The sequence below is a fragment of the Aphis gossypii genome, chromosome 2 (assembly GCF_020184175.1).
Source record: "Aphis gossypii isolate Hap1 chromosome 2, ASM2018417v2, whole genome shotgun sequence".
NCBI classification, from domain to species: Eukaryota; Metazoa; Arthropoda; class Insecta; order Hemiptera; family Aphididae; genus Aphis; species Aphis gossypii.
The window spans coordinates 76,175,701-76,191,442 of record NC_065531.1 but is presented as its reverse complement, the minus strand read 5'-3'; the positions used below and the strand labels follow the sequence as shown (position 1 = coordinate 76,191,442).

Genomic DNA, 15,742 nt, shown 5'->3' with positions numbered 1-15,742 from the left:
AGTTTTTTTTTACTCTACTCGTTCTAAGAAAGGTGACTTGCAAAATTTCATCGTGTTAATTTCATAATAGAATCGCTTGTAATAATAACAATAATAAAAAAAAATTTTACATTCGCTTAGACTAAAATATAGGTTAGATAGGTTATAGGTTTTATATAGATATATATATTATAATATATTACGATCGTTCTTATCATTAGACAAATATATTATTGGAATATTAAATTTTCCATCTTACATTAAATATAAAGTTCTATACTAACCCACACATGTATGTATATATCGCCTATATTCTTGTATTGTATACGTATTATTACACAAATATTGCTTTTGGTAAAAGTAATAAATTAAACTGAACCCATGCCGACTGTTGCAATTTTATTTAATGAAAATCGTTTTGTTAAATCAAAAGCGAATGATACAATGTTATAGAAAAAATGTTTCACATACCAACGAGTAGGTAGTGATACATTACATCTTATGGTCGAAACATATCAATAATACAAACTTATTATATCAGTTTCGTTCAAAATTCGATAAAAGAGCAAAAGTTTGTTACTATCCTGTACCGTTTCTTATGTATATACATAACTTTTCTGCCATACAACCGCGCCACCACGCTTATCAATTTAATTGTATCTCTGACTTTGGCGTTAACGATTTTTCTCCCTCTGCTTGGTCCGTATTCATTAATTTACTTTCTTACGAGCACCAAAAGAATTAAATACTTTTATCCCCTCATTAAAATGATAATTTTTTTTTTAAGATGGTTTTTATTTGATATGATATACAACAATGCAGTACTTTTTGTGGTTTACTTGAACACAAAACCGTAATAAACACAAATGTACATTGTACATTGTATGTATACAAATCATATTTTATCGTTCATTCATATTATTTATGCATTTGACGTTTGTCAAATTATTATTGCATCAACGATCCCATCGATAGCGCACTGAGACGACTAAATATATTAGGTTCAATTTCAAACCGAACGTCGTTAAATATTATAAGTTGTGACGATTCGATGCCAACATCTATTACTATACGATAATGGATTTGATATAATATGAATATATTACTTCTCGATATAAGTTTGTGTTCATATAGACTATACAGGGATACCTATTATTTGCAGTAGGAAATTCTTGAAGTCCCTTTGAATTTTAAAACTTGAGTGGATAAATGGCTTAATATGTGCACACTAATAAGTGTTGTATTGTTCGTTCTGATCTTGAATACCTATATTATTACACTTACTGTTTATAGTTCAGAGCCCATTAGTTGATATGCAGATAACATCTTGGAAATACATTTCGTAGCGTGAATGCATCCTAACCATTCGTCTCGTCGGTTTTTTAAGTTCTAGGTTAAAATGTTTGACCGAATTAAAATAAATAATATGTATAAAATGACTACACAATTTGCATACACTCCCATTTAGAAATATTATTTAACACAATATATATATATATATATATATATATATTATATATATTACGATCGTTCTTATCATTAGACAAATATATTATTGGAATATTAAATTTTCCATCTTACATTAAATATAAAGTTCTATACTAACCCACACATGTATGTATATATCGCCTATATTCTTGTATTGTATACGTATTATTACACAAATATTGCTTTTGGTAAAAGTAATAAATTAAACTGAACCCATGCCGACTGTTGCAATTTTATTTAATGAAAATCGTTTTGTTAAATCAAAAGCGAATGATACAATGTTATAGAAAAAATGTTTCACATACCAAACGAGTAGGTAGTGATACATTACATCTTATGGTCGAAACATATCAATAATACAAACTTATTATATCAGTTTCGTTCAAAATTCGATAAAAGAGCAAAAGTTTGTTACTATCCTGTACCGTTTCTTATGTATATACATAACTTTTCTGCCATACAACCGCGCCACCACGCTTATCAATTTAATTGTATCTCTGACTTTGGCGTTAACGATTTTTCTCCCTCTGCTTGGTCCGTATTCATTAATTTACTTTCTTACGAGCACCAAAAGAATTAAATACTTTTATCCCCTCATTAAAATGATAATTTTTTTTTTAAGATGGTTTTTATTTGATATGATATACAACAATGCAGTACTTTTTGTGGTTTACTTGAACACAAAACCGTAATAAACACAAATGTACATTGTACATTGTATGTATACAAATCATATTTTATCGTTCATTCATATTATTTATGCATTTGACGTTTGTCAAATTATTATTGCATCAACGATCCCATCGATAGCGCACTGAGACGACTAAATATATTAGGTTCAATTTCAAACCGAACGTCGTTAAATATTATAAGTTGTGACGATTCGATGCCAACATCTATTACTATACGATAATGGATTTGATATAATATGAATATATTACTTCTCGATATAAGTTTGTGTTCATATAGACTATACAGGGATACCTATTATTTGCAGTAGGAAATTCTTGAAGTCCCTTTGAATTTTAAAACTTGAGTGGATAAATGGCTTAATATGTGCACACTAATAAGTGTTGTATTGTTCGTTCTGATCTTGAATACCTATATTATTACACTTACTGTTTATAGTTCAGAGCCCATTAGTTGATATGCAGATAACATCTTGGAAATACATTTCGTAGCGTGAATGCATCCTAACCATTCGTCTCGTCGGTTTTTTAAGTTCTATGTTAAAATGTTTGACCGAATTAAAATAAATAATATGTATAAAATGACTACACAATTTGCATACACTCCCATTTAGAAATATTATTTAACACAATATATATATATATATATATATATATATTATATATATATATATATTATATATTTTAATTCTATATAGAAAACATTTTGGATTTTCTTCCAGGTATAAAAATGTTATAATCAATCAACGCTCTACCTAACTGCAATTAAAATGAAATATTATTAATTAATGTAATTATAGCTCGATTTTGTTCAATGAAAACTTTGCAAATTCATCAAACATGCCGAAATACAATCCTTCACAGTTTACTGTGTATAATTATGTTATACTACTTTATTTTACGTAAAGTAATACTGTTGCCTGCCGCTTGGTCTAATTATTGCGTTAGCCTTTCGTTTCTTTTGATATTGTTATTAATTACTAAAAAATTAAAACTGACATTTTTGTGTGGTCTATTGTCTAAGATAGTGAGGAAGGTGAGGACAAATTACGCGAGATAGAAAGTTTTGGGTTAAATGTTCGTAAAACTAGGGTCTCGCTGTCAGAAAATAGCCAAAACGTCATCAATAAATTTCAGCTGCACATAACACCATCAATCACCTTCCCCTAGAAAACCAGACGTGACCAGAAAATCTGCCACTCTCTTCCTCAAAAAAAAAAAAAAGAAAGAAATAAAGAAGGGTTGGTTTAGTAGTGGAGGATGGGAAAAAACTGAAGATGAAGGTTAGATACGATTATATAAGAAAATTGTATGAAGAAGTTCTGCTGCAAACGACAGACCACAGAACTCTACTGATGAATCATTACGATTTACGACCTATATCGTTGACTTATCGTTAAAAATGAAAATAAAAAAAATGGTTTTATTAATGCTAAACGTTATTACAATACCGTACAACATCTTGGCGCGGCTGGACGTAATTATTTATAAAATGTATAAAATAAATAATTCGCTTTAATCGAACTAATTATAGTAATATTTAATATATACAGTTAACAGAATCATTATTAAAAATCATATTATACTTTTAAAATAATATCGTTAGTTATAAATTATAAAATTATTAATATAGGTATACAAATTATAAGAATTGAATGCTAAATTAAATATCTTTAAATTTAGTTATGGTAATTTATTTAGTTGCCTCACAATCTTCGATCGGTAATATTTATAAGTATTTATATATATTATCGAATATCATATTAATTTATTAACTAAATAATATTAGTACCTACTGAATTATGTGCTTAGCATTAAATATTTGTTCAACAAAATTTAATTTTAATTTTCTTAAGAACTATTACTTGTATGACGTCATATATTATACATATATAAATTATTAACTATAATCCTAAAATGTTTTATTAATGCATGATTATTGACTTTTTAATTTTAAATTCACTTTTAAATTCTTATGACTTGTATGATTTTAGGATAACTGTCAGAATTATATCAGAGTGTTGGCGAAAATATCTGCTGGCCGTATCCTTGTTTGTGGTACAAATTCGTACAAACCCCTTTGTCGGGAATACGTTATTGAGGTAAGACATGTACTTTTGAGATATTATCACAATATATATAATATATAATATGTATAAAACATAATATCAACTTTTATTATTTATTTTAGCCTGGCAAATATGTATTGAGTAAAGAAAGTCCTGGTCAAGCGGTATGTCCGTATGACCCGAAACATAACAGTACATACGCATATGTTGGTGAGTATAAAAACGAATGGATGTTTAAAAAATAAAATAAAAAGTATTGTCTTTTAATTTAAAGAATTAAAATACTTAAAATTGTTGTTTCTTTATAAATAACGTTATTATGTTATTATTTATAGTATTCGATGTAACAATTAATAATAATATTTTTTTATTTTAAGTATTGAATTTTTTTTTTTTTTAATAACATAATATAATCATATTCAAGTTTTAATATGAATATACTCGTACTTACTCATTTGATTAAACCGTCATTGCTATTACATAAAAAATTAGTGTAAACATTTTTATTATATTTTAATAAATGTGGCTATACTATAATATTTTTTCAAATATGTTTCTTGGATTACATATACGACAAGTACAATATAATTAATCATTAAATAGTATTTTTTGACAAACGAGTTTAAAAAAAAAGATAATAAAATAATTTAGTATTTAAAGTTCATATCTTAAACATTTAAATTCCACATCGAACCTTGACTTAATCACCGATAAAATATAGGTTATTAAGATGTGTTCATATGACCGTTTTTAACTACTTTTTAAATACCCATTATAATTGTCTTATTAGCATGTGTTTTTAGAATATTTTTTCTGCTTACAAGGTAGAAAACTATTAAACATTTTTCAATCTAATGCATACGATTTTTTTTTCTTAGATGGAAATTTATTCTCCGCCACAGTAGCAGATTTTTCCAGTATGGACCCTATTATTTACAAAGAACAGTTACAGACCGAACAGTATGACTCATTGAGCCTGAATGGTAAGAAAGATATTTTACTCTCATTAATATACATATAATAAACATTTGTCCTTCTGTATTGATATGTGTATGTGTGTGTGTGCGTGTGTTAGCCATAGTATTCGCGTGTCGAACGAACAAGGACAGTATCTTAATTTCGTACGACACTGACAAATTGTCTTTTTTTTTCAGCTCCACATTTCGTGCATTCCTTTGCCCACGGCGATTTCGTCTACTTCTTCTTCAGAGAAACGGCTGTCGAATATATAAACTGCGGAAAAGTGAGTTATTACTATTTCTCTCTTTTTCCATACATTAGTCTAAATGCATCGAACCTGCAGTATGCTGACCCATGAAATGGTGTTTTTTTTTTTTACTGTGTTCGATTTTCGTGACAAATTACGGCAAACACACATGCCAGATGTTTACTGACTTTATATATTGCCTATTTCGATTACTGAACAATAATACGTCTTCGAACGGTTTATGGGTGAAAAAATAAAATAACCGAAATTTTGAATAAAAAAAATTCCACTCGAGTATGCATAATTATTTATAGTTAGTACACAGGGTCGTTAGATGTGTTTCTAAAGTGTAATAATCGTCAGAAATTATTAAGTTCAACGTTGTACTTTTGCTGTTCTTAAACGGAATAGTTATGAACACCGCCGTAGGGGTTTGCTCAGAATGCCGTAAAATTGGGATGGAAATTCGGTTTAAACGTCTTCAAACAGTGAAACGACATGTTTTTGTCCGGGGCGTTATACGCATCATACACGATTTTCCCATAAATTCTGTGCAGCGACTGAGTATTAAATGGATGAATTGGTCGTCTGGAGGCTATATTATGTATACGTTTACCGATTTACCGTGGATCCGCGGGCAGAATGCAATCTGATGGCGTACATCAGTTATAGAAATCACTTATACTTGGAAATTTTACGGTTTCGGTGTGTTTTATTTTGTGCGTATGCATATACTCGTGCCATGAAATATTGTAATAGTATATTATAGAAAGTTTAATTCTGTATATAAAAATAAAATATTGTTACATATTAATATAAAATGTTGATTTTATTTATTCACAAAAATATAATATAATACTTATGCAATGATTTATGATTTCTATAATACTTTTAAGTGCTGTAATATTGAAATTTTTAACAGTCGTTTTTAAATGGGGGAAAAATAAAATAAAAATTTAATGCGCATTCTACGTGTTTTTGGGTCACTATTTTAATCACTGTTACACATTTTATATTATTTTTTGCAATTTAGACCAACATAATGTGACCAAAAAGTATATTGTGAATGTAATATATATTATGTTAAATTTAATGATGATGGTGGGACACATTTATAAAGATTTAAAACTGATTGATCCAAGTCAATTTGCACCGGCCCAATAATTTCGGTTCACAGGAACGTCACGCGTCGGTGCGTGCAATCTACCAATACCAGTGGTTATATCCCAGCCAAATAAGCTAATGGCTATTGTACTTGACACAACATTACAATGTTATGATATGAATGACGATTTAAAAGTGTGTGGCTAGGTCCATTTTTTATCGAATTTGTACGAACTGCGTTATTAAAATTTTTTTTTCCATTCTCATTAAGTTTACAGCCTCTGACTAGTTTTTATAAAAACAAATCGTATAAATATGCACTTGCAATATTTATTGTAAGCAATTATTTTTATCGATGCGCTTTCGTCAATTCCAATTTAAATAAATACATATCATAATTATATAACACTACCTACCTATATGCATTATAAATTATAATATACATTGAAACGATGACTCTGAATAACTTCCACCCCATGACTACAAACGTTATTCCGTTCCCATACGTATTCAGTTCATAAACAATGTAAAGCGCCATTTCTTTTGAAGTCTAACGAGTTTTTTCTCGGTCGAATAAATTTGTTTTCTCCTTAAAAAATATTTGAATTTACGTTTATCATGTTATCATTACCGAGTAGGTTCGCTCGCGTCTGGATTTTCCTGAACGTTTGTGATTCTTTCTATACGTGTGTATTTTAAACTACGAATACGTCAGACTGCTTCACTTACTGTGAATAATCCTAACCGTTAATAAAATTAAATTTTCTCAAACCGCTAGCTGCTACCAGTATGGTATATATAAGGGCCGTATGTGGGCATTTTACGTGATATGTGAGAAACTCGCATATAACAGCGAATCGTTTGTAGTTGTTAGTCAAAAGGCAACTATTTTGTTCCTTTATTAAGTACCTGCTGTGGTTTCGTACTGTAATTATAATTTGTATATCAAATTATATTACATCTACAAAATTTAAAATTAAACAAAAGTTCAGTGGTTTAAACCTGTACGTAAATGTACGTATGCGTAATACAAAACTATTCTACATTTTAATATTTTATTATAAATTTAAGTACATTCATTTTTCGGACTTTATAATATATATATAGTATAAGCTTATGGCATGTTATTTGTTTTAGTTTCAATTGCATGTGTACTTTATAAAATTACTCGACCATACATCAATGTCCGGTAGAATAATAAATGAATTATGGTGTTGAGTATAGAATATTGTTTCAATAAACTATAAGTTTCTATTAACGATTTTTATGTCAACAATAAAAAAAATATAGCTTATTATATAAAATAATACACAAATATTAATAGAGTTTAGTTTCAAAAATATTCAGAAAAAATATACCTATACAATATATTATTTATTATAATTGAGTTCAACAATAGTTATTGCCTTACACGTGGCAAATACGTACTTGAAACTAAAATATTAAAAAATTATTTTTTCGTGTTGTACTTGAATCATATATTCTACTTCCAAAATAAAAAAAATAAGATTTCAATTATCGTAATTATTGTATTGCGCCGTGCCATACATATATTATGTACATATTTGTACATATTTTAATCCGTAATATTACGTTTTAAATATTATGTAGTTAATATGAAAAATTAAATAAATATTGTTTCATCTACCCAATGATTGTAAATTGTGTACTTGCTATTACTTGTCTTATTAGTTATTCTTATTACAAATACAAATTTAATCTAACAAAGTTTCTAATATAATAATTTGTAAACATCTATCATTCATAAAAATATCAAATTATGTTTACCGTGTACATTTAAACAACGTCTTACAAGAATATGGGTAATATTCGTTAACCGAAAAGAAATGTTTGTATAGGGTAATTTAGCTTATTATAGATATAAAAAAAAATAGACGTAGATGTACACTGAACCTATTATATTGGTCTATTCAGCTAAGTGAATTTTCTTGTATGGATGCAGTTCTATTTTTTATTTTATTTTATTTATTTATATTTGATCCATTACATATTCATTTTTAAATTTTAAAATGAAAAAAAAACAACAAGGTTATAATTGAAAAGTTTCTAGTCTGTAAAAAAAAAAAAAAAATATTATTTTAATTTGAGAATTAAATTAAGTATACATTAATATACATTATGCAAATGTATATTATGTATATTTTCAAAAAAAAAAATAAATATTTATCATTATTTGAGTTTCTTTGTTATTTTTATTTTAATATTTTAATTAAACATAATCTACAATAAATAATAATTAATGAGGATTTTCTTTACTGTCTATTGTTATCAAATTGCTTTTTTGTTATTTAGTTGAAGATTGTCTTTACAAATTGAGTCTTTGATTACTACTAGAGGATAATGAGTTTATCATTTCACCAAGACCTTAAATAGTTTATCATTGAAAAATCGATTGATTGCATATTTCGTAAAAATATACGAATTTTATAATTATAGCAAAAAAAAAAAAAAAGAAATGAATAAATAATAATAAACATTTTAACGATTTATCACTTAAGACTTTTTTTCTACGCGTTTTTACTGAAATGGAAACAATTAGACGTATAATAAGTCTAAATTTCTGATTTATAATTTTTAATCTTAATGTTCGTAACAATGTTTGACCTTTTTATAAAAGTATTTTGAATTTAAAAAAATAGTTTTACACATAGCAATTTGAAAACCAATATTATTTTATGAATAATGGTATATTTATTTTTTTTATTTCATATTTGTGTTGTTTTTCATTTACTATTAGAGAAACCGAACAATTTTAAACTTGTCAATTTGATAGATTGGATACTCGAACGCCATAACAAGTTCTTTAATGTAGTTTAAAAGAATTATGTATTTATATATATATATATATAAATTTAGAAAAAAAAACATTAATAATAATTATATTTATAAATTTAATACCTAGCTTATACGCCAATATCTGAAATAAATAACGAAAATAACTTGACACTTTGAAATCAATTTGAGTTTCAGCATCCAATACTAATTTATAACCTTTATAATAAAATCGTATTTTATATAATATTCTAAGCTATAAATCAACTTATATATTGGTTTACTTATCATCAAAATGTTTTAAAATGTATACCATTTTACCCTATAAAACTTTTCGATGATTTTATTTAAATATTTGTACATACATTATACATGTAATAACTTTTCAATAACCGGTTAATTTTTCATTAAATAAGTTATTGTTTTTTTTTATATACTATAGTGGTTATTGTATCATAATAAACAAGCATATTCAAATATATTATATCTATTTGACGTCACCAAACAGCATATAATTATACACTTTATATAAACCTCTATATAGGTAGATTTGTAATGCATGTATTAGGTACATTTTTTGTGATGTTTATCTTGTTCAAAATGTTATTTGTTGTAATTATTTTTGTTGTACTTGAGTGATATGGAAAAAATTCGATAAATTATAATATAATTTGATATTATAATTATATAAATGTAATTAAGTCGTTTCTTAATTTAAATGGTTATACGATGTATGTTACAATCAGAGAAAAAAGTTGTGAAACGAATTGTGGCACAAATCTTCTGTCGCGTTTTAAATGCTAAAAGTAGATGTTTTTTCAATGACATATTTTAACATTATCGGTTTGAATGTTATCGTAATACGGCGTTTCAAATTTAAATTGTAACAATTTACGTATAAATATATACAAATTATTACACTACATATAATCAAAAATATAATCACCATTGGCGTTAACGTTATTTTTGGTAGATATTCAAAAACATATCTTACCGTACAGATAGGTACAATGTATAAATTGCGTCATAAAAAAAATAAGAGTTTTAGATCCAAGTGTATTGTGATCATTATCTGAAAATGTGTTAGGTCATATAAAACTAATGGTGTTAAAATGTAAATTCTTAGAATTACATTTTGGTCTTAAGTGTATATAGTTTCTAGTTAATATTCTGTCATATACAATATACATGTATATTTAGAAATTACGACGGTACGGTTTGTTAAAGAAAATGGCCTGTAATCATTTAACATATTAAATAAAACAAAGTGTGTATAAATATACACCATACTTATATTATCGTTTAAGGACTTAGTATTTTTTATATAGGTAGGGTTGAGTTTTTTCTTAATAACTACTACGCCTTGCATTTGAATATGTATTTATAATTACATTTTAGGATTTTAGATTTTATGTGGAACGCTTTTAAGTTTTTTATATGAGTGCGGATAAGTTGTTAGATAGTTTTAGATATGAAATTATACCTTAATAATTTAATTTTTAAATTTTAAAAATTGTCAACTTTTATTTTTAAGATTGGAAAAATAAAACAAAAAATTAAGGGAAAACGGACATTTTTACGTAAATCCTATTTTTGATAAAATTAATTCGCTCATTTTTATGTAACTCAAAAACGAATAACTTAAAAACTTGATTTTTTTCACCAAATGTTTATATTATTGTTTTCTATTTACAATAATATTTTCAAAATATTTCGAAAATGTTTGATTTTTAGGTGGAAGTATTTTTTTTTTTTTTTTTTATTAATTTATAATTTATATGATAACAAATAATATAGTATAAATATATATTATAATAATTAAATATTATTAATATAATAAATGCATCATTTTTGGAGAAAATTGTTTCAATCTTCTATAATACTAAAAGTAAAATAAATTACTTTGTTAGCTATATATATGCATAAAAAAAAAACATTATCATTTGGTGACATAGACTGATAGATTTTTTCCGCTCAGAATCGCTTTTTGTATATAATGATATATCAATGAATTCAAATTTAACAGACCAATATAGTGACCACTTGACACCTAATGTACATCAGAGCGGTACTCACTTAGCTACCTTTTTTTACACTTTTTTCTCGTCTTTATACCGATGTAAATATATTATTGTAGTTATTTGTTTTAACATATTATTTCCTTTTTTTTAACCATCTTTTCTCTTACATTTATGTGCGTATATTTTTTTCCTTTTTTTTTTTTTAATCATGTCCACTTCCATTTTTTTATTTTTACCTTTTTAATGACAAAATGGCTGCCAACGAGGGAGCACAGAGACAGTCTCTGGGGATTGTTGCTCATTAATTCGACCGCGTAATAAAGTGTATAACAGACCTAATAAATCATTGCTTTTTTTTTTGTCATACGTGGTTACCTAGTCTTTTACCTCATGAAATTATCTAATTTTAGTGCCGTCTTAGGTACAAAACATATTATTGTCGATGATTTGTTTTGACTGGATGTATATTATTATGAAATACAATTTTATTTATTTATTTTTCAGAACGTATTTTCTCGGGTAGCGAGAGTGTGTAAAAACGATCGCGGTGGACCGCAACAGCTCAAAAACCGGTGGACATCGTACCTGAAGTCTCGTCTCAACTGCTCCGTACCTGGCGAATTTCCATTTTACTTCAACGAAATACGTGAGTATCTCCAGCGCCGTTTAAGAAGCTTTATGTTGTTATAACTATTGAGCTATTACAGAGGTTTTTTGTCGCATTTTTCTTCTATCTGGTAGAAAACTGTATATTATGGGACAAAGATCATCCATTTATTTATCATATTTTATTATATTCTCTATATACGCTTTCTAAGTAATAAAATTCAAAGAGTTAATGAAAAACGTTACGGAATTAATAATTTATTAAAAACTGTTGGAAAATATCTCTAGACATAAATACCACAGTTATTTAATAAGGTAAGCGAAAAGTAAAAATAAAAAAAAAAAGAGTGAAATATAAATTTACTCGCTAATAACGAATATAAATGAAAGCATCCAAATTATAATAATACCTTTAATAATATCAAACGCAATACCTTACCATCGTGGTAGGTAGTACAAAAGTGCTGAACGTTCAGAGGTGAACATTAATCAAAACTCATAACTGCGTATCATATACGTGTATATAAATATAAGATTTACCGTTTTCTTTATAATTCTGAAAATAATTCATTTTATTGGAACGTTTAATTTATAACTTTTGATTATTATGATATATATATATGTGTGTGTGTGTATATTATATGTATTTAGTTTCCAATAATTCTTAGTATAAGTTCGCAAGATTAATGCGAAATGTATTTCATTGGTTTTTATGAGACCAATATTTTTTATTAAATTATGACATATCGGTGTATTATAATATTTAATATGTATCTCCAATGGCTAAATCTAACATGAAAATAAATTATTAGTTTATATTTGTTCGCATTGGTACGATGTTCAAATATGGTTTTATATTTTATGTTCAGCACAATAGTGGGTGGATACCATACATTTTAAATACATATTATATACATATTCATTAATTACTATATTTTATTCAAAATGTTAACCACCTTGTATAAATTGCAATGCAGCTATATTTTTTTTCTAATTTATTTTAACATATTATCGTTTTGTAACTATGTATATAATCTAAAATATTCTATTTAACGAATAATAATTATTAAAGTAAATTAGTTTTACTTTTATTATGTATGATTGACATGCTCTTGAATGCATACGTTGGTAGATAGTATTTCAGTTATTCACTTGCATATATATGTAGGGCGATATTCAAACATTCTAACCCCATCATTCTTCTCTACATAAACGCATTATTAAATGAATAAATGGAAGTGAGCATGCTTGGTGAATCACCCTGCATAATCGTAAAGTAATATTTGTCTTAAAGGAAATTTGTCTTGTGGACGAAATTGATTATAAATAAAAGTAGAAACAATGCGGTTATATTTGATATTATCGTACTGCTTATTCCCCAAGGACATAAAAGGAAATAATCGTTTGAGGTGATTTTATTATGAATAAAAAGTCACGTTTTGTGTGCCCAGCGGAAAAGTAAAACAGACGAATAAGTAATTGAACTGAAACTGAAGTTTTCATAGAATAACTTTTTGAACATCGTGTTCTTGTTCATTGCTACACCATTCCAAAAATAAAACAAAAATAAATAAATAAATAAATATAAAAACCTTGAGAAAGGAAAACGGTCTATTTTTTTTTCCCTAAACTAATTATTATTTTTCATTTTCCTCAAACCACCAAGGGGAAAAAAGTCCACTACTACCATTATATATGAAACGAATAAAATACTTAGGGAGGCAGAAACAGAGAAAGAGATATGGGGTTTCCACCCGCGGAAAAATTATTCGAGCACATTAAAGGTTACCCGCTTACGCATGGTTTTAATTATAAAACCACTTTCGCCTTGCTGAACTTCTTTTGTTCTCACTCTGACTGTCTTTCTCTCACGTGCGCGGGCTTTATGTGTCTCCCTTTGCACTATTCCGCTTGAAATATATGTACGGCAGTTAAAACTACAGCATAAGTACAATGACGAATGTATTAATATAAACCTTCAACCATTCGTGTAGATTATTCAGCATCGAGTCAATAAAATAAACACAAAACACGTACTTACTGCTGTTTCCAGCGCAAGTATTATATTGTTATATGGAATTATACCTGCTTCGAAATTCAGTTATTGACCACCCAATCATTAAATGTATTACAATACAACACCAATAATGAATCGATTTAATCATCTATGATTTTCTATTACCTTTCTAATGTATTAGTAATACCAACTATTATTATGAAATATAGTATGTATAATATCATGTCCACCGCATTTCTGCTATTTATATTAATTTATGAGCAATTGATATATTCTATAAATTAAATTATTTTGTCATACCTTACAATTTTAGTTCTGTTCGTTTGTTGATTTCAATTACTGCGATTATTTTATTTATTAATAGTATTACATACAACTGAAGACAAGAAATACTTAAAATTACTAACACAAACAATTTCAAACTGACTGTGGAAAATTAATTAAACTATTACTTAATTATCAAAGTAACTTTAATATAACTATATAAAATACAATCATATTTATACATACTGTGTACTGTTAAGAAATATGACATTTTAATTCTTGACAAAAAACAAGCTTTTTGCATTTTTTGAAATTACAAAAACTATATTATAACGTAATATTATTTGTAATCGGTAAATATAATAAAATTAATTTGTATTATTATTTAGAACAATATATCTACTAATTTATAATATTTCCTGTGTTTTTCCATGTGGTCACTATATTTCTCTAGGCAGATATATAATTAATCGTGTGTCATTATTTATCTAATATCATTGTTTAATATTATATTATTATTATTTTTATAAAGGGTAGTAGATATTTTAATCGAAAACATTTCGCGTAGGACTTAATATTTTTTTTCTACATATTGATAGCTGGTATTGGATAGTATATATACTAGGTATTATAATAACCCCACATTCTCGTAGTGTTGCCATAGACACATTGTGTTTGAATGCTCCGCCGGCGAGGAAATTGAAGTTTTTCACTGAATATTTCCAAATACCTCCTCAGCCTCCGAGAGCATGTATTCTAAAAAAAAAATTCTATGCATCAATTTCGTATTGACAGCAGATGAGTTCAAATAATTTAAGTTTCGATCGATGAACCGCAATGCGATGTTACATAAAACAAAATACGTGCCGCATTGTAATCAAGAGTGGAAAAAGCTGACTATTTATTCTCGTATGTGCCTGAAAATAAAGTTCAATGCTGTTGAAAATTCGAAAATATTGTTTATTTCATCATGTTGTTAAACAGTCAGGATGGATCAGCTATTTTAATAATTTTAGTGTTGCTTAACAACGGTTAAATATTCTCACATTCAAAACCTAATTTGTCGAATGTATCATCATTATTCCAGATTCTTTAGGTTTTCGTTGTAACGTGCAAAATTATATATTTATAAATGCATTAATTTTTTTTATTACTGTTAAGTAATATGCGCGCGCGTACGTAATGATATTGAACGGGATCAAAAGGATTTCCAATTACCGTTTCTCCGTAAGAATATAATAATTGTAAATGGTCATTAATATTCAGGCGCATGCATGACTTGTCAATGACCGGACTACTAAAAATGTTCAATTGGTATATTAAAATAGCATTTTCGCCCGCACCCAGGATATATTACACGTACAGTGTTATAGATAATTCTGCGTGGAAAATATAATAACATCTTGTTTTCTTGGAATCGCCCTTTGCACCGTGGCTCGATAATATACGCTGTGGTGTGTGTGTATGTGCGTGTATGCCAAAGCTCGATTTTCTTCGGTAATACA

The 15,742-nt window shown here is 27.0% G+C and overlaps 1 protein-coding gene across 4 annotated transcripts in view; it reads left to right on the top strand.

The window, feature by feature from the left end:
• LOC114132681 (semaphorin-1A) overlaps positions 1 to 15,742 on the top strand; it is a 234,473-nt gene that overhangs the window by 207,212 nt on the left and 11,519 nt on the right. For all 4 annotated transcript variants that reach the window (XM_050202245.1, XM_050202248.1, XM_050202247.1 and 1 more), the window contains 5 exons: positions 4,151 to 4,258; positions 4,348 to 4,435; positions 5,104 to 5,208; positions 5,380 to 5,468; positions 11,855 to 11,996. In XM_050202245.1, coding sequence (XP_050058202.1) covers positions 4,151 to 4,258; positions 4,348 to 4,435; positions 5,104 to 5,208; positions 5,380 to 5,468; positions 11,855 to 11,996 — 532 coding nt within the window. The remainder of the gene's footprint in view (positions 1 to 4,150; positions 4,259 to 4,347; positions 4,436 to 5,103; positions 5,209 to 5,379; positions 5,469 to 11,854; positions 11,997 to 15,742) is intronic.